Source organism: Papio anubis, chromosome 17 (genome assembly GCF_008728515.1).
Source record: "Papio anubis isolate 15944 chromosome 17, Panubis1.0, whole genome shotgun sequence".
Taxonomy (NCBI): domain Eukaryota; kingdom Metazoa; phylum Chordata; class Mammalia; order Primates; family Cercopithecidae; genus Papio; species Papio anubis.
This window is the reverse complement of record NC_044992.1, coordinates 34,416,286-34,434,000: the sequence shown is the minus strand read 5'-3', so window position 1 is coordinate 34,434,000 and position 17,715 is coordinate 34,416,286. Positions and strand designations below refer to the sequence as shown.

At 43.2% G+C, this 17,715-nt stretch overlaps 1 protein-coding gene across 6 annotated transcripts in view; it reads right to left on the bottom strand.

Moving 5' to 3' along the window:
- MKS1 (MKS transition zone complex subunit 1) overlaps positions 1 to 17,715 on the bottom strand; it is a 44,557-nt gene that overhangs the window by 5,658 nt on the left and 21,184 nt on the right. For 4 of the 6 annotated variants that reach the window (XM_021929092.2, XM_021929091.2, XM_021929088.2 and 1 more), the window contains 11 exons: positions 10,933 to 10,994; positions 8,771 to 8,824; positions 8,066 to 8,566; positions 7,536 to 7,645; positions 5,246 to 5,316; positions 4,671 to 4,826; positions 3,320 to 3,417; positions 2,527 to 2,655; positions 2,035 to 2,139; positions 1,252 to 1,360; positions 644 to 700 (listed from right to left, as the gene is read on the bottom strand). In XM_021929092.2, the coding sequence (XP_021784784.2) occupies positions 644 to 700; positions 1,252 to 1,360; positions 2,035 to 2,139; positions 2,527 to 2,655; positions 3,320 to 3,417; positions 4,671 to 4,826; positions 5,246 to 5,316; positions 7,536 to 7,645; positions 8,066 to 8,145 (915 nt within the window). In that variant the 5' untranslated portion in view covers positions 8,146 to 8,566; positions 8,771 to 8,824; positions 10,933 to 10,994. The remainder of the gene's footprint in view (positions 1 to 643; positions 701 to 1,251; positions 1,361 to 2,034; positions 2,140 to 2,526; positions 2,656 to 3,319; positions 3,418 to 4,670; positions 4,827 to 5,245; positions 5,317 to 7,535; positions 7,646 to 8,065; positions 8,567 to 8,770; positions 8,825 to 10,932; positions 10,995 to 17,715) is intronic. The other 2 variants (XM_021929090.2, XM_003912805.5) reach the window with 2 other exon arrangements.

The following is a 17,715-nucleotide window of genomic DNA, read 5'->3' as shown; positions in this document are numbered from 1 at the left end:
TTTTTTTTAATATTTGTAGGGATGTGGTCTCACTATGTTGCCCAGGCTGGTCTCAAACTCCTGGCAAGTGATCCTCCCACTTTGGTCTCACAAAGTGCTGGGATTATAGTCATGAGCCACCACGTTGGGCCTATATTTTTTAAGAGCCAAAATATGTGACAAACAGAAATGGCACCCCTGCCTCTCTATGAGGTATTTTGAAAAAATATCCACATGAAAGGTGAAGAAGACATTTTTCATCCTTATATTTATTTTCTAAATTAATTATAAAGTAATACATAAATACATTACCACTGATAAAAATTCAAAACTACCTGAGTTTAGGGAATAAAAAGCAAAAATCCCTGATATATCCCTCTCACTACCCACTACCCATCTACCACATCTAATCCCACCCTCCCCAAAAAAGCCACCCACAGCATATGCGTAGCCTTTCAGGCCTTTTTCTCGGCATTAACAGTTCTCTATCAACATGCAATGTTGCAAAACACATAACAAGGACTATATGTGCTATTCTTTGACTTCCTTTTCACACCGTAGAGTATACCTTGGAGGCCTTTAAGAGAAGTGCTGTAACTCATCCACAGTCAGAATGCTCCGGCTAAACACAGCTCACAGTGCTGCAGGAAGCCAAGCTACTCACCATCTCAAAGTCAGTGCCTACGAGGCTGCTGAGATACTCCTTGTGCCGGCCATAAAGCTGAGGAAACAAACCAAACCAAAACTCAAGATGCAACCCAAGCTAGACCAAAGTTCAGTTCTGAACGGGAAGAAGAAGAAAAGCAATAGTGGGAAGGATCATCAAGAGCTGGAGGCACAAGCACCTGACCCACCGCCATTTTACTGTGAAGCAGAGGCCCTGGAGTCAGCTGGTCTGGGGCAGAATCCTGACTCTCGCGCTTACAAGCTATGTAACCTTGGGCAGACTACTTAGCTCCTCAATCTCGGTTTCCCCACTTATAAGGTAGTAATAAGAAAAGTGTTCACCTCAAAGGGTTGTTGTAAGGACTAAAGGAAATAAGGTATGCAAAGTACCTAGCACAGAACATGGTAAATGCTCAAATAAATGGTTATTGTTATTATTATAATATGATCAAAAACTTCTGATATGTCAGCAATGCTGCCTAAGTCAGAAGGCGCTATGAAGGGCAAGGCTTTTCCCAAGCAACTGCTGACATCAAGTCCAGAAACGGTCGCAGCTCCAGGCACTGAGGCTCATCCCTTCCATACTTGGAATGAACTCGCACTCACATCCTTGAACACACGCCGTTCCCGCTCCTCCTCCTCTGGCTGTGCGAGTGGGGAAACATTGTCGATCGTATATTTCCACAGCTCCTGCTTCTCTCCCTCCATCTCGATCCTGTAAGGTCAAAGCCACAGAAAGGAGCGACTCTAATAATGAGAGATGGGCCTGGGGATAGCTCCCAGCCCAGGGAAAAGCGATCAGGGGCCATACACCTCACTTGAAGTATATGATGATAAAAATGGCTGTATTGATGACCAGGAAAGAGAAACAAAAGGATAAAGCAGTGAGGGCACCAGACTAGACTCAGACAGTATAGGTTCTGGGCCCATTTCTGGCCTGAAGTTATAGTCAAACCGTAAGGCACAACATTCCTGCCACCCAGTTCTTTCACCTGAAAAATGGACAGGTTGGTCCAGATCATTTCTAATTTATACTTCTGTCATTTTCAAGATACAGAGATGAGGAACAGTGAGCCCACAGGAAAAGCCTGGCTGAGTTCACCCCACTCGGTTCTGGTCAGGTCCTACATTCAGCAGCACGGAGAATCACTGTCACTTAAATGTATCACTGAAGTGATACCTTTCAAATTGGTGCAGTTGCACATTTTCTGAGAAAGGAGTTCCCGGTTTCCTAAGGCCAATGACTTGGAACAGAATACGAACTATTGCCTGGGAATGTAAAAGTTAGAACGGATGAAGGACTTTCTGACAGTCTAGTTGACTAGGGACAAGAAGTGCAATCGAGGGAAGGAATGTCAGTCTCCACTACCACTTTCTTCCTCTCCTTACCTGTAGGGTCCTTTGAGGCCCGTGAAGTCAGGCTTTACTGTGATCACACCATTGCTATCCACCTTCAGAGTACACAGGACGTGTTCATACTTCTTATAGCCAAGCCTAGAAATCAGGAAAACACCAAGGTTGAGGTCAATGGTCCTCCAGGGAAAGAGGAAGAGACACTGAGCCCACTTCAGGGGAGAGAACAGAGGCTATAGGGAGAGCTGTCATGGTAAAACTTTCTTCCACGTACAACTAAGAAAAAAAGGAAGAAAAAGTCCTCCCTCTTCTTTAATGCAGGATGATAAGAGGAAGGGGATAGCTGGTGAGAGGAGAAGAGGATGAGGATCTGAGGTGGCAGCGAGAAGTTTCACTCGCAACTAAGAACAAAACGAAGAAAAAGTCCCTCCCTCCCCTATAACCCAGGATGATAATAACAGGAAGGGGAGAGCTGGTGAGAGGAGAAAAGAATGAGGCTCTAAGCTGGCAGTGAGAAGCGCCACTCACTTTTTATAGGGCCCCAGATCTGCCATGATGTGCATTGTCTGAAGAGGGGTGTTAATGACGTGGTTGTTCCTGACGAACTCTTCTGAGGGCTCCCAGGTGACAAGGCGTGACTTGAGGATGCCGCCCTCCCTGGGAGACACCACAAAAAAGTCACTTCCTTGGCACACCCCAATGGAGCACACCCCAGTGGAGAGCCATGGCAGAATGGGAAGTTTGAGCTGGTGGACAAACTGCTTTGTTTTGTTTTTTAAGAGTCAAAATATTTGACAAACAGAAATGACATCCCTTCCCTCTCTCTGAGGCACTTTGGAAAAATGTCCACATGAAGAGTGAGGAAGACATTTTATATTTTCATTTATTTTTATTTATTTATTTTTTTTGAGATGGAGTTTTGCTCTTTTTGCCCAGCCTGGAGTGCAGTGACGCGATCTCGGCTCACCACAACCTCCGCCTCCTGGGTTCAAGTGATTCTCCTGCCTCAGCCTCCCGAGTAGCTGGGATTACAGGCACGCGCCACCACGCCTGGCTAATTTTGTATTTTTAGTAGAGATGGGGTTTCTCCATGTTGGTCAGGCTGGTCTTGAAATCCCGACCTCAGGTGATCCACCCGCCTCGGCCTCCCAAAGTGCTGGGATTACAGGTGTGAGCCATTGCACCCGAGCATATTTATTTTTTAAATTAATCATAAAGTAATACTTGAATACTATATATAACCACTGATAAAAATGCAAAACTACGCAACTTTAGGAAATAAAAAATAAAAGCTTGCCCCCCATCCCATGCCCACACTCACATCCCTCGTCTGTCCTGCCGGCGCCGCCTGACGTTTGCCATTCGCTCAACCAAGAATGAAGGCACCTCGCTGGCTGCAGTGGTCATTCTCTGACAGTGCTGGGAAAAGCAAGTAGCCCTGCGTAAGCCATCTGGTCAGGGCCACATGGGGCCAAGTACCTGAAGGGAAGTCTTCCTTCTGAAACCTCATCCAGGACCTCAACCCTGCAGGTTCCGCCACCTCACAATTATACATGCTAACGGAGGAAGCAGTGGCCAAACAACCCAAAGAAGATTTCTACCACATCGTGGTGTGCCTTTGGATTTTAAAAATGAGTTATTTATGTTAATATTAAAATCAGTCTGCATTCTCTGAGCACAAACCAACAAAACGTTGGGTTAGTTTGCTTGGTAGATGTTGAAGTTAAACAAGGTGGTTAGAAAATGCCAAATGGGATACAAGTATTTTGTGGGAAATCCTCACATGGTAACTGAGCACCAACTGCATTTTCATCTGCTTTTCCAAAACAGACAACCCAAAGTTAATTTAATTGATATTATTTTTTAAAGAGACAGTGTCTCACCCAGGCTGCAGTGTGCAGTGCTGCTATCATAGCTCACTGCAACCTTCAACTCCTGGGCTCAAGTGATCCTCCCACCTCAGCTTCCCAAGGAGCCAGGACTACAGGTACATGCCACCATGACCAGCTAATGTTATCAATCCACAGCTCTGCTAATGAAAGCATGTCAATCTTTCAAAAACATTTATTGAATACCTGTTCCTTGCAGAGCCCTACAGAGTCATAGACAAAAATAAAAAAATATAGGCTGTACCCTCAAGGAGTTTAAAATCTTACTGAGAAGACAGAAGCAACTGAAATGCAGTGATTGAAGAAAATGCAAAACAAGGTCACAAGGGTATTTTTGTCATTGGCAAATTGAGGACATAAGTCATTTTCCACAGCTATACTGAACTCTTCTTCAAACCCATATACTCAGAGTTTGGGCCAAATCCCCTGATGAATTTTATCTAGATTGTTCCAGACTCCACCACCTGTCTTTTTTCATGATGCATGGAGGAAGTCAAGCCCAATGGTTACTTCTCCCAGTATGCACTCTGCAAGTGTATAATCAGAGAACTGGCAGCTCCTCCAGGCCCTCCAGCAGGCAGAGAAGGGAGCAGCAGCCTCACCACCTGTAGACTGTGCCCATTCTATTGCAGGCTGGCTGCCAGCAGCAGCAGCTCACAGCGGTTCCTAGACAGGCTACCTGTCTCCCCTTACTAGGCTTCTGACATAACACAAGAATCCAGTGAGGCAAAAAAGCTAGAGGAAGAAAAGAGGGAAGCTATGAGACCCTGGAAAGAACAATACCTCCTCCAAATTGGTGTATCTATCAGAGTCAGTGTAGGTAAAGATTCGTCGGTTCTTCTTGCCACCTGAATTCTCCAGCTTCAGGATCTCCTGACGGTACTGATAATCCAAAGGACTCTGACAGGCTGCTTCATTTTGGTACAGATCTACTTCAAACTGAGGTTACCATAAGGAAACAGAGATGTGTACATCATTATAATACAGCAAACTTTTGCTTCTGTAACATTTAATCAAATCAGTTCTACAGAGCTGATGCTATCTGACACGTTTTCATAACCAACACTAAATTAATGGATGGTAGGGGAACCAAGAACATTAGCCCTAAAAGGAACCAGACTGATAGTCTAATCCAAATCTGTGATTACAGATGGCATATAGCCCAGAGATGAAAAGTGCCTCACCCAGAATCATAAAACTGAGTAGTGGCAATCCCTGTTACACTGCCCTTTAAACACAACAGGGCGAAGTATAAACCGTTACAACCTGTCTGGAAATCACTTTGGCAATATGTATCACCAGTCATGTGGAGGCAGACCTGGTGGAACAGATAGAGCAGACAAAAGACACTGGCTCACCTGGCTAAAGAGCTTCTCCTGCCACCCAATCACAATCTCCTCCTCTTCGTCTTCCTCTGGGCGGTGTCCACCTCCAAAGACAACAGAGTGAGTCAAATGCTTGAGCTGAACCAGCACCACTTCTTGCTCTGTGGTTGATTATAACCAGAGTTCCTATTCTTATATTTGCCACAAAAACCAGCTGGAATTCAGCAATTTATTAAGCACTCAACCTAGAGAAATGCTAGAGAGGCTGTATATAAGAGTTAGTATGGGCCGGGCGCGGTGGCTCAAGCCTGTAATCCCAGCACTTTGGGAGGCCGAGATGGGCGGATCACGAGGTCAGGAGATCGAGACCATCCTGGCGAACACAGTGAAACCCCGTCTCTACTAAGAAATACAAAAAATAGCCGGGCGAGATGGCGGGCGCCTGTAGTCCCAGCTACTCGGGAGGCTGAGGCCGGAGAATGGCGTGAACCCGGGAGGCGGAGCTTGCAGTGAGCTGAGATCCGGCCACTGCACTCCAGCCTGGGCTACAGAGTGAGACTCCGTCTAAAAAAAAAAAAAAAAAAAAAAAAGAGTTAGTATGAGTAGAAGCCAAGATTAGAACCCAAGAAGTCTTAATCACTACTCTAATTTGAGTAAAAGAAAATACCCTCCAGGAATTTTTTTGGGGGTGGGGTGGATGGAGTCTCACTCTGTCACCCAGGCTGGAGTGCAGTGGCACTGTTTCAGCTCACTGCAACCTCCGTCTCCTGGGTTTAACGATTCTCCTGCCTCAGCTTCCCAAGTAGCTGGGATTACAGGCACACGCCACCAACCTGGCAAATTTTTGTATTTTCAGTAGAGATGGGGTTTTGCCATGTTAGCCAGGCTGATCTTGAACTCCTGACTTCAGGTGATCCACCTGCCCTGGCCGCCCAGAGTGCTGGGATTACAGGTGTGGGCCACCGCGCCCAGCCTCCTCCAGGAAATATCTAATCTAACTGGATATAAGAAACTGAAATTTAGGGGCCGGGCGCGGTGGCTCAAGCCTGTAATCTCAGCACTTTGGGAGGCCGAGACGGGCAGATCACGAGGTCAGGAGATCGAGACCAGCCTGGCTAACATGGTGAAACCCCGTCTCTACTAAAAAATACAAAAAACTAGCCAGGCGAGGTGGCGGGCGCCTGTAGTCCCAGCTACTCGGGAGGCTGAGGCAGGAGAATGGCGTAGACCCAGGAGGCGGAGCTTGCAGTGAGCTGAGATCCGGCCACTGCACTCCAGCCTGGGCGACAGAGCGAGACTCCGTCTCAAAAAAAAAAAAGAAACTGAAATTTAGATATAAGCTGAATAGCCAGCCCTTCCGCAGTCCAAACTGTCTGCGTTTGCTAGAAAATAACCCTGGCATTTTTATCTTTACTATTTCTAAAGCCATATATGTAGTATCACAAACACTGAAATTTAGGAGGCCAAGTGTCAGGAGAGGACAGTGAAGGCAAATAAATGATTTTTTAACAGAAACAACTCTGGCTGGACGCAGTGACTCGCGCCTGTAATCTCAACATTTTGGGAGGCTAAGGTGGAAGGATCACTTGGGCCCACGAGTTTGAGACCAGCCTGGACAACATAGCAAGACCTTTTCTCTACTAAAACTTTTAAAAAATCAGCCGAGTGTAATGGTGTGAGCCTGTAGTCCCAGCTACTTGGGAGGCTGAGGCAGGAGGATGGCTTGAGCCTGGGAGACCAAGGTTTACAGTGAGCTATGATCATACCACTGCACTCCAGCCTGAGTAACAGAATGAGATTCTGTCTCAAAACAAAACACAAACAAAAACAAAGAAAACAAATCTAATCTAATACACTCTTGGCTGGCGGAGTATGCCTTTTTCAGAGACACATGTTTCACAACCCGCAAGCCCACACCCTTGCCCAGGAACAGCTCTGAACAGAAAGAGAAACAATAAAGGCAGACAGACTAGTGACCTGACACAACCACTCTGTCCTCTCCTCCTCATTCTTTCGGTTTCCTAGATAAGGAAAACCCCCAGATAAGGAAAACCACAAGAATATAGTTGATCTTCATATGCACATTACATGTATATTTTTCAAGCAGTCCCCAGTTTAAAAATTGTTTTTTAAAGTGTTTATATGTGTATTTAGAGTTTGGGACACGTTTTCTCTTTTAAAAATGCCACAAATAGAATGTAGATTGCCAGGCAAATCTATAACGTATCAGAAGTATAGTACTTGTTATCTCACTACATTTGGCCACAATTCTGATTAGTATCAGAATTAGTAGTAGATGGCACATCATCACCGTAACACCCACTGGCAGTTGGCTGAGGCCTAAAAGTGGCCAAGTCTATGAGGTCCTTCCAGAGCTCGGCAGCAGGCTGATAATGAAGAAAGTTGCTTGATGTGATTCTTTGCAGGTGAACCCTGTCAAGAAAAGCCCAAAATATTTGTTACCAGACACGCAACCAGGAGATGAACACAAAGCAAGGATTGGGGAAACAAAACGGAGGAGGTGGGGTTGCCAAGGTGTGCTGGGTGCAGACAACGGAGAGGAGGTGGGTGGGTGCGCGGTCCTATGGGGAAGAGTGAGGGTGAGAGGGTGTACTAGGGACACAGGGCTCTGAGACACTGGGAGCAACAAGGACGTGAATGGACTTGGGTGGGTCTGTAAGGGGTTCTTGGAGGCTGTGAGTGGATGGGGGTACGGATAGTGAAAGTGGGGAGCCCGGAGAAGAAGTGGTCGGGATTGTAAGCAGAAGTGGGGGCCTCGGAACACCGAGTTCAGGTTGGAATGATCTAAGGACATAAAACCATGGGGCCTCGGGGCTGGGGCGGTGTGACTACCGGAGGCGCAAGTTGCGCACGGGGTCCCGGGAGCGATACACTGCCTCCCCGGTGTCAGTGCTCCAGACGGTCTCCGCCATGACAGCTGCGACGCGCCGCGACTACGCCGGAAAGCGCGCCGCTCTGTTTTCCTGGCAACAGAGACTCTGGATCGGGAGGCGACGGAGGTGCTGCGCGCGCAACCCGCCGTTCCCGTCACGGCGCCACAGTCGCAGTAGGCCACCCAGTGCAAGTGCAGCCCAAGCCTAACGCCCAAGAGGGCTCCGGGGTCCTACCAATCACCGCTTACCATGTATGCGAGAAAAGCTCACCCAAAGCGGGACCTCGTGCGCGGTGCAAATGAGGAAACTGGCACAGCCATCAGCCCACCTCATATAGCCAGATGCAGAAATGATGATGGAGACCAGGTGATCTGAGTCTTCGCCCTCTACCTTTTCCACCATGCCACAGTGCCTTCCACTGAACGCATGAAAACTTTGGCCTGAAAATCGGTGGATGTAACTGTAAGAAATGCACCCATTATTCCCAAAGGAGTCAGGGAAGGTGATGGCCCTTAGCCAAACAAGAAAATACATTCTTGGAGGACAAAAAAGTGTGTCAGAAGATTTATTAGTCTTTGTGTTGATATTCACTGAACAAAGAAAGAAAAAACAAGGAAGTCAACAGTAAGGAAGGAAAAGATGTTATTATTGAACTAGTTCTTACCTTGTGTGTGTTAGTTTTGGATCATTAAACCACTTTAGATACTGCACGGGCTTCCTGAAAAGCCAAAAATGTGACATTAAGAAGTCATGCTTCGTTGGACTAGCAAAGGAAGGACATGCTGTAACCTCACGTCTGGCGCCCTGGCGCCTTGGGAATGTCAACATTTATCAGGCTTTTTCACATCTGGTCCTCCTCCAACAAAGTAAGCAATTGTCCCCTGAACTCAGGAATCTCATGCCAGTTTGATGATTTGGCATTGGAAGCTCTGGGTGCCATAGCCACTAGTTGTGTAACACCAACTCACCATAAATAGCACCATTTATTTAGGATCTAGTACAGCTTCAGCACTTTGTTTTCATTGTCCCAAATCCTTGTAGAAGCCTCTCAAGAAGGTATTTTTGTTCACTTTAAGAGTGAAGTTCGTGAAGGCCAGGGTTTAAAGGACTTGCTAAACTTGGAAGTGGTGAAAGTACTAGGATTCCAGCCCAAGTTCTTCTGTCTTTTGAAGCCTAACCACCTTCCACTTTGCCTCATGGCTTCTCACCTACTAATTTATTCTATAAATGCACACATTTCTAACCTGGAAAATAATAATTTTAACAGATTTTTAAAAAGGCATCTTTCTAGCTCCTAAGAAATGGTCTCTCTAATGTTTCCTTTTGTGAGTAGGCAATCTGTGCCACATGCACAACAGCTGATAAAGTGGAGCTTGATTCTAGTTTAATTTTATAACCAAATCCAATGTACAACAAAGCTAATCTGACATAATTATATGCAAAATAGTTTCTATATCACATGGTATGGAGATATAAGCTATTTGTCAAGTAAGCAACCATAATTAGTATTATTTTTATATAGGTAAACTAAGTTTTCATATTTTGTTTACTGATTTCTATGAATCAGGATCCTTTTATGTTTAAATATTCAGTTTATTGGTCTTAAGTACATTGTTTTGCAACCATCATCACCATCCATTACCACTACTTTCTTATTTTTGAAAATTGAAACTCTGTTCCCGTTAAACAGTAACTCCTGATCCCCCTCTTCCAGCCCCTGGCAACTACCATTCTACATTTTCTCTCTATGAAATTTGACTACTTTAGATACCTAATCCATATTGTAGCATGTGTCAGGATGGTTTTTTTTTTTTTTTTTTTTTTTTACTTTTAAGTTCCAGAATACATCTACAGAAAGTGCAGGTTTGTTACATAGGTATACATGTGCCATGGTGGTTTGCTGCACCTATCAACCCATCACCTAGGTTTTAAGCCCCGAATGCATTAGTTATTTGTCCTAATGCTCTCCCTCCCCTTGCCCCCCACTCTGTGACAGGCCCCAGTGTGTGTTGTTCCCCTCCCTGTGTCCATGTGTTCTCATTGTTCAACTCCCACTTATGAATGAAAACATGCAGTGTTTGATTTTCTGTTCCTGTGTTTGTTTGCTGAGGATGATGGCTTCCAGTTTCATCCAAGTCCCTGAAAAGGACATGATCTCATTCCTTTTCATGGCTGCATAGTATTCCATGGTATATATGTACCACATTTTCTTTATCTAGTCTATTACTGATGGGCATTTGGGCTGGTTCCATGTATTTAATATTGTAATTAGTGCTCCAATAAACATACATGTGCATGTGTCTTTATAGTAGAATGACTTGTATTTCTTTGGGTATATACCCAGTAATAGGATTGCTGGGTCAAATGGTATTTCTGGTTCTAGATCCTTGAGGAATACCCACTCTGTCTTCCACAATGGTTGAACTAATTTATATTCCCACCAACAGTGTAAAAGTGTTCCTATTTCTCCACAGCCTCACCACAATCTTCCTGACTTTTTAGTGATTGCCATTCTGACTGGTGTGAGATGGTATCACACTGTGGTCTTGATTTGCATGAACCAGGATTCTTAAAACTGAGGTCCATGAGTGGGATTCAAGAAGTCTATGAATCCTTACCCTAGAATTCTGAATGGGGGATTTTTCTAGAAAGAGTTCATAGCTTTTATCAGATTCTCAAAGGAGTTTGTACCCTGATACCAAGAATGGCTTGGGCCAGGCACAGTGGAGTTTAGACCCAAGAGTTTAGACCCACCGGGGCAACACAGGGAGACCCTGTCTCTAAAAATAAAAAATAAAAAAATTCGCCGGGTTTGGTGGTGCATACCTGTGGTGCCAGCTACTTGGGAGGCTGAGGTGGGAGGATCACGTGGGCCGAGGAGGTTGAAGCTGCAGTGAACATAATTTAAAAGGAAGAAGTAAAATTTTGTTTATCTACATACAATATGAACCTAAACAATCCTAAAGAATCTACAAAAATGCCAGCAGAACTAATAGGGTTACAGAATACAAGGTCAATATACAAAAACCAATGGTATTTCTATATGCTAGAAACAAACCATTTGTACTTGAATTTTAAAAATCACAACCACTTACAGTAACATCAAAAAGAACAAAACAGAAAATTAACAAAACATGTGCAAGCCTTGTACACTTAAAATGTCAAAACATTGGTAAGATGAAGACCTGGATAAAGTAGAGTACTATAACATGTCCATGGATTGGAAGAATCTATATCATTAAAATAATTATCCTCAAGGTGATCTAAATCTCAGTAAAAATCCCACCAGGTTTCTTTGTAGAATTGACAGGCTGACTCAACATCTACATGGAAATCCAAAGGAGTTACATGGTTAAAAGAATTTTGAAAAAGAAAAAAGAACTTATATGACCTGATTTCTAGACAATATAAAAGTACAGTAACCACTACAATGTGGTATTGTCATAAACACAGACATATAGATTGGTGGAACAGTGTAACGAGTCCAAAATAGGCTGAGCGATGTGGCTCACGCCTGTAATCCCAGCACTTTGGGAGGCTGAGGTGGAAAGATCAAGAGATTAGAAGATCGAGGCCATTCTTGCCAACATGGTGAAACCCTGTCTCTACTAAAAATACAAATATTAGCTGGGCGTGGCAGCATGCACCTGTAATCCCATCTACTCCGGAGGCTGAGGCAGGAGACTTGCTTGAACCCGGCAGGCTGCAGTGAGCCGAGATCACACCACTGCACACCAGCCTGGTGACAGAGCAAGACTGTCTCAAAGAAAAAAACAAAAGAGTCCAAAATAGATCTGTACATAGATAGCCTATCAATTTTTGGCAAAGGTCCCAAGGTAATTCAATGGAGAAAGGACAGCATTTTCTACAAATAATGCTGGAATAATAAATCCATAAGCAAAACAAATACAAAGATCAACAAAATTCAACTCCTTACCCTACACAATTTAATTAATTGAAGCAAAATGGATCATAGACCTAAAAAGTAATAGTTACAACAATAAAACTTCTAGACAGAAACATAGGGACAGATCGTTGAGATCCTGAGTTCGGTGAATATTTTCTTAGGACTCAAAATGTACAAACTATAGAAGAAAAAATCAATTGTCATCAAAATGCAAAACTTCTTTTCTTCGAATGACACTGTCAAGAAAATAAAAAGACAAGACACACTGTAAAATATTTGCAAAACACCTATCTGATAAAGGACTTATATCTGGAATATATAGTCTTACACCTCAGTAATAATAATACAAACAATCTTATTTTTTAAATGGTCAAAAGATTTGAACAATTTACCGGAGAATATATATGAATGACATTAACGCAGGAAAAGATACTTGATATCATTAATCATCAGAACATTACATATTAAAAACACAATAAGATACCACAGCACACCTATTACAATGGCTAAAATTTAAAAGTTAGACCATACTAAATGCTGGTGAGGATGTGGAGCAACTGAAACTCTCATAATTACTTATCAGAATGCAAAATAGTACAGCCACTTTGGGAAACTGGAAATTTCTTATAAAGTGAAACATTTACATACCATATAATCCAACAATCTCACTCCTAAGTATTTACTCAAGAAAAATGACAATATGTGTCCACAAAAAGGCCCATATGTAAATGTGCATAACAACTTATAATAGTAAAAATGGGAAACAGTCCAAATGTCCATCAATGTGTAAATGTTTAAATAAATTGTATACTTTGCATAATATTTATACAATGAAATACTACTCCATAATAAAAACAAAGTAACTACTGCTACATAAAACCACATGGATGAATCTCAAAATCATTATGCTCAGTGAAAGAAACCAGACATAAAAGACTATATACTATACAATATATTCGATACGGCATTCTTTAAAAAGGAAAAATTATAGAGATGGAAAATAGATCAGTGGTTGCCAAGGATTGGGTGTGGGGATAGGGATTGAGTATAAAGGGCAGTGTAAGGGAATTTTAGGGATGATGAGACTGTTCTATATCTGTGGTGATGCTAAACAACTTGTTGCATTTGTTAAAAACCTACAGAAGTACGTATCAGTGAGCGAATTTTACTGTATGTAAATTTTAAGCTATTTACCAGTTGTGAGGGGTACTTAAAATGGAATGCAGACTATGACAAATGACTCTGTTATAGATGACTCACCTAACCATGCTGAAGGGAGTGAGGAAGCAAAAAGCCAACCTAAGTAACTCTGGAAAACTATTTTGGCTGAAAGTTGAAGGATGAAGACAGAAAGGTACAGTCCACAAACACTGTACTCTAGTGGGTAAATTTGTTCCTTGGAGGAGTTGAGTGAGCAATTCTAAAGCTACCTTATGTACGTACTAGCACTAAACAAATAAGCAAATATGTGGTAGATAATGAGTACCATTTCTGTGTCTGAGAAGGAAGTTATAAATAAGGAAAGAGGTGAAGGCAAGAATGGACCCTGCGATGCTGGATCAGAGTTGGAGGTAGCGTAAAAATTCATGGATATTTTAAAATATATGTATAAATACCACTTGGTTGAGTTTTTTTTTTTAAGAAATAAAAATAATAATAATAAATAGGCCAGGCATGGTGGCTCATGCCTGTAATCCCACCACTTTGGGAGGCTGAGGCAGGTGGATCACCTGAGGTCAGGAGTTCAAGACCAGCCTGGCCAACATCGTGAAACCTCATCTCTACTAAAAATACAAAAATTAGCCAGGTTTGGGGTACATGCCTGTAATCCCAGCTACTCGGGAGGCTAAGGCACAGGAATCACTTGAACTCAGGAGGTGGAGGTTACAGTGAGCCGAGATCGTGCCACTGCACTCCAGCTTGGGCAACAGAGCAAGACTCCATCACAAAAAAAAAAAAAAAAAGAAAAAGAAATTTTAAAAATATATGTAAAAGACAGAGTCAGAAACGTGTGTGTGTGTGTGTATGCATGAGTTAGTATCCACACATGGAACTTCTAGCTCTGTCTACTAAGAGAGCCCAGAAGCAGTCACTCCTCAATAGAAATGAGCGTACCTAGTACCCAGACCTTGGTTTCTAAAGACCATTCTCCACTACAAAGGAATCAGGGCTCCTTGGAGAATTGATTGATTCCCAGAGAAGCAGCAAAATGAAACCTCTTAGACACTTCTTGGCTAGGTAACTCCCATCAGCCAAGAACAATCCTGATATGGGTATGCGTATGTGCTGTTAACAGTCAACATACTTAGCAGCTGGTAAAGATCTTGACAGGACACCAACAGCATCTGCTACAAGTACATTTTGGGGAGGTGACCCCAGGGAGCATTGGATGGGAGTGGGGCTAAACTTAGGCCAACTTAGGGCACTAAAATCATGAGTATCCCTGCTTATTCCCAGGCCCCTTCCAGGCAGTGTGTCAACAGGTAGAACAAGTGAGACTACCATGTTGACATTACCAGAATCAGTAGGAGAATAAAACAGTTCAGCATTACCCAGGAACTGAGCCTCTGAAGCAGGTCACTTGTATATCCTAGCCAGATCTCAAATGTCTTTTCCAAAGAAACATACTAAGCTTCTGATAACTAATTGCTTTATCTTGGGCATCCCTGTTTTCCCTACAGTGTCCAATAGGTTAGCTCAGGTCTCCAGTGACGTGTCAAGACTTGGGGCAATAGCAGTGTTCTAAATAGTAGGACACTGATAATATTGGCTCCTATGGCTCCTCCCCCTCCAAGAAGAGGATTCAATTTTTTAGAAATGCAGGGATTTTACAATTCACCTTCCATGGTCCTCCCATTATTGGGTATTCTCCTGGAAATCACAAAGAAATTAATCTCTTCAGCAAATTCTAATAAGCCAGTCTTCTCCTTTTCTTTTTCCAGAACTTTCCACCAACTATAAGATTCTTTCAAGTTTGATCTCGTTATAGCCCACTGACTTTTTCTAAATCATCAGTGAGATTTTGAAAGTATACATTCATATTTACCTAATAATATTAAGTCAAGATTTTGGCTTTTGTCTCAAAAGAATCATTTGGCTCCAGCTATTAGAACTGAAATTAGGTGGTTCATTGAAATTGCTTTGAGTAAGAATTCTCAGCAATCCTGTCAGAGATTACATGATGTGGTAGTTAAGAGGTAGTGCCATAATTCATTAGTTAATTCACTTAATTTATTAAAAAAATTGTTTTTTGATGGTCTTGGAATATGTAGTATACTAAACAGTCTCTGACCTCATGAAATTTACATTATGGTTGGGGTAGGTAGACAGTAAACAAACAAAAAAGTAAAACACAGTACAATATATGGCAGTCAATTCCATGAAGAAAAATAAAGTAAGGAAGAATAATGCTATGGTTTGAATGTGTCTTCCAAAACTCATGTTGAAACTTAATCCCCAATGTGGATTAATGAATTAATGAACTGATGGATTAATGGGTTATCATGGGAGGGGAACCAGGAGAGACCTAAGCTGGCACATGCACGCTCAGCCCCTCGCCATGTGATACCCTGCACCACTCTAAGGAGAGTCCCCTCCAGGAAGAAGGCCCTCACCAGAGTGGCCCCTCAACCTTAGACTTCTCAGCCTCTAGAACTATGAGAAAGAAACTCTTTTTCTTTATAAGGATACCCAGTTTCATGCATTCTGTTATAAGCAACAGAAAACAAAGATAATAAGAATTACGGGAGGAAGGCCAGACACAGTAGCTCATGCCTGTAATCCCAGCACTTTGGGAGGCCCAGGCAAGAGGATTGCTTGAGGCCAAGACCAGCTTAGGCAACATGGCAAGACCTTGTCTCTACACAAATTAAAAAAAAAAAAAAATTAGCCAGGCATGATGGTGCATGCCTATAGTTGTAGCTACTCAGGAGGCTGAGGTGGGAGGATTGCTTAAGTGCAGGAGTTTAAGGCTGCAGTGAGCCATGGTCATGCCACTGCACTCCAGCATGTGCAACAGAGCGAGACCATGTCTCAAAAAAGCAAAAAAAAGTATTGTAGAAAAAGAAGAGTTTGACATTTTTTAAAAGGGAAATCTGGAAACACTAACTAAGACTGTGATATTTAAGCAAGTACTCAAAGATGGTGAGGAAATGAGCCATGTGGATATCTGGAGAATGAGCATTCCAGGCAGATGAAACAGGAAATGCAAAGCTGCGTGCTGGGGCATGGGTGTATTTTGTCTCAACTGTATTAAAACTGACGCAGGATTTTTCTCAGCCCCTTCACTGGACTCACGGCAGGGGTACCCCCTCTACTCAGCCCACCATGCTCAACCTTTTGCAGGAGGGAGCACATGAGTGAGTGAGTGTGGGGTCCAATCAGCCACTCCAAGTGACAACACAGGAGCAACCTCCATGCAGGGCCTACAGAGGCACCCAACTAAGGATGCCCAAAATCCCAAAGGCCCAGAGGGTTGTTACAGTGCTCCTTTAGTCCCACCGTCCACGGACAGTGATGTGTTAACAGTTCAGTTGGCCCCTTGCCTCATCACGTGGGGCAGCTGCCCTCCACCAGTGAGGGCAAAGGGCCAGTGTGACAACCTTTCTGGGTACCCGCACTTGGTGGGCCCCAAGCTGTTGTCTCCACCTCCAGGACCACCAGGACTACCTGGTTCCAGGATACCATTAGTTCCTACCTTCATCATTGCAACAGGGTGCCTCCTGACCTTCCTCTCTCCAGTCCTACCCTCCAACTCTTCTCCACCCTAAAGCCAAGTGATCTATCTACAGCAATAATCTGATGACCCATAAAATCTCTTTGCCAATTAAGGAACAGGCACATGTTCCAATTCAGACCAGTGAGATGTAAGAAAAGGCTTGCCAAGATTTCTGGGAAAGCTATTCTTTCTCTTCTGTGAGATTCTCTGCCTTCCCCTGCAGAGGGTTGTGTGCCCTTTTGCTTGCAAGGGAAGGACGGAGTTGAAGCTGAGAGGAGGCAAAGCCAGGAGAACTGTAGGGTGAAGGAAGCCAGGCCCATTGAAGTAAGTCAACCCTGAAGTCCATCCTATCCCTGGATTCTTGTTAGAGGTGTTTTTTGTTTGTTTGTTTGTTTGTTTGTTTCAAATGATCAAAAAATATGGAACAATTATTGGTTGCATAGCAATGTGATACTTGGCAAAAGTGAACAGTACACTTAAACATGGTTAAGATGGTAATTTTTATATTATATGTATTTTACCACGACTAAAAAAAATTACACCAACAACAGCAACACAAATATGGAACAAATCGTATAATCACCATCCATGTGGCCAGCATTCAATTTGAAATTTGCCTTGTTAGTTAAGCCAATTTGAGCTAGTTTGTTGGTGACCTGGACGCAGCAAACACATGCTAAGTAATACAGAATGTGTGCCTGGAAGTAGGCATCCTGCAATTAACAGGCTTATACTTGATGGAATTGGCTGAAGAGATAGGGCTTGATCCTGAGCTAGAAAGTTAGCCATCCTGTTTAAGGATTGTGAAATAGAACCGGTTTCTCTGCCTGTTGAAATTTAATGTGCAAAAAAATCACCTGGGGATCTTGTTCAAATGAAGATCCTGATTTGGTGGGAGCTGAGAGTCTGCATTCCTAACGGTCTGCATTCCTGAGAGAATGCAGGCTTGTTAGGATGCCAGGTGATGCCACTGCTGCTGAGCCAT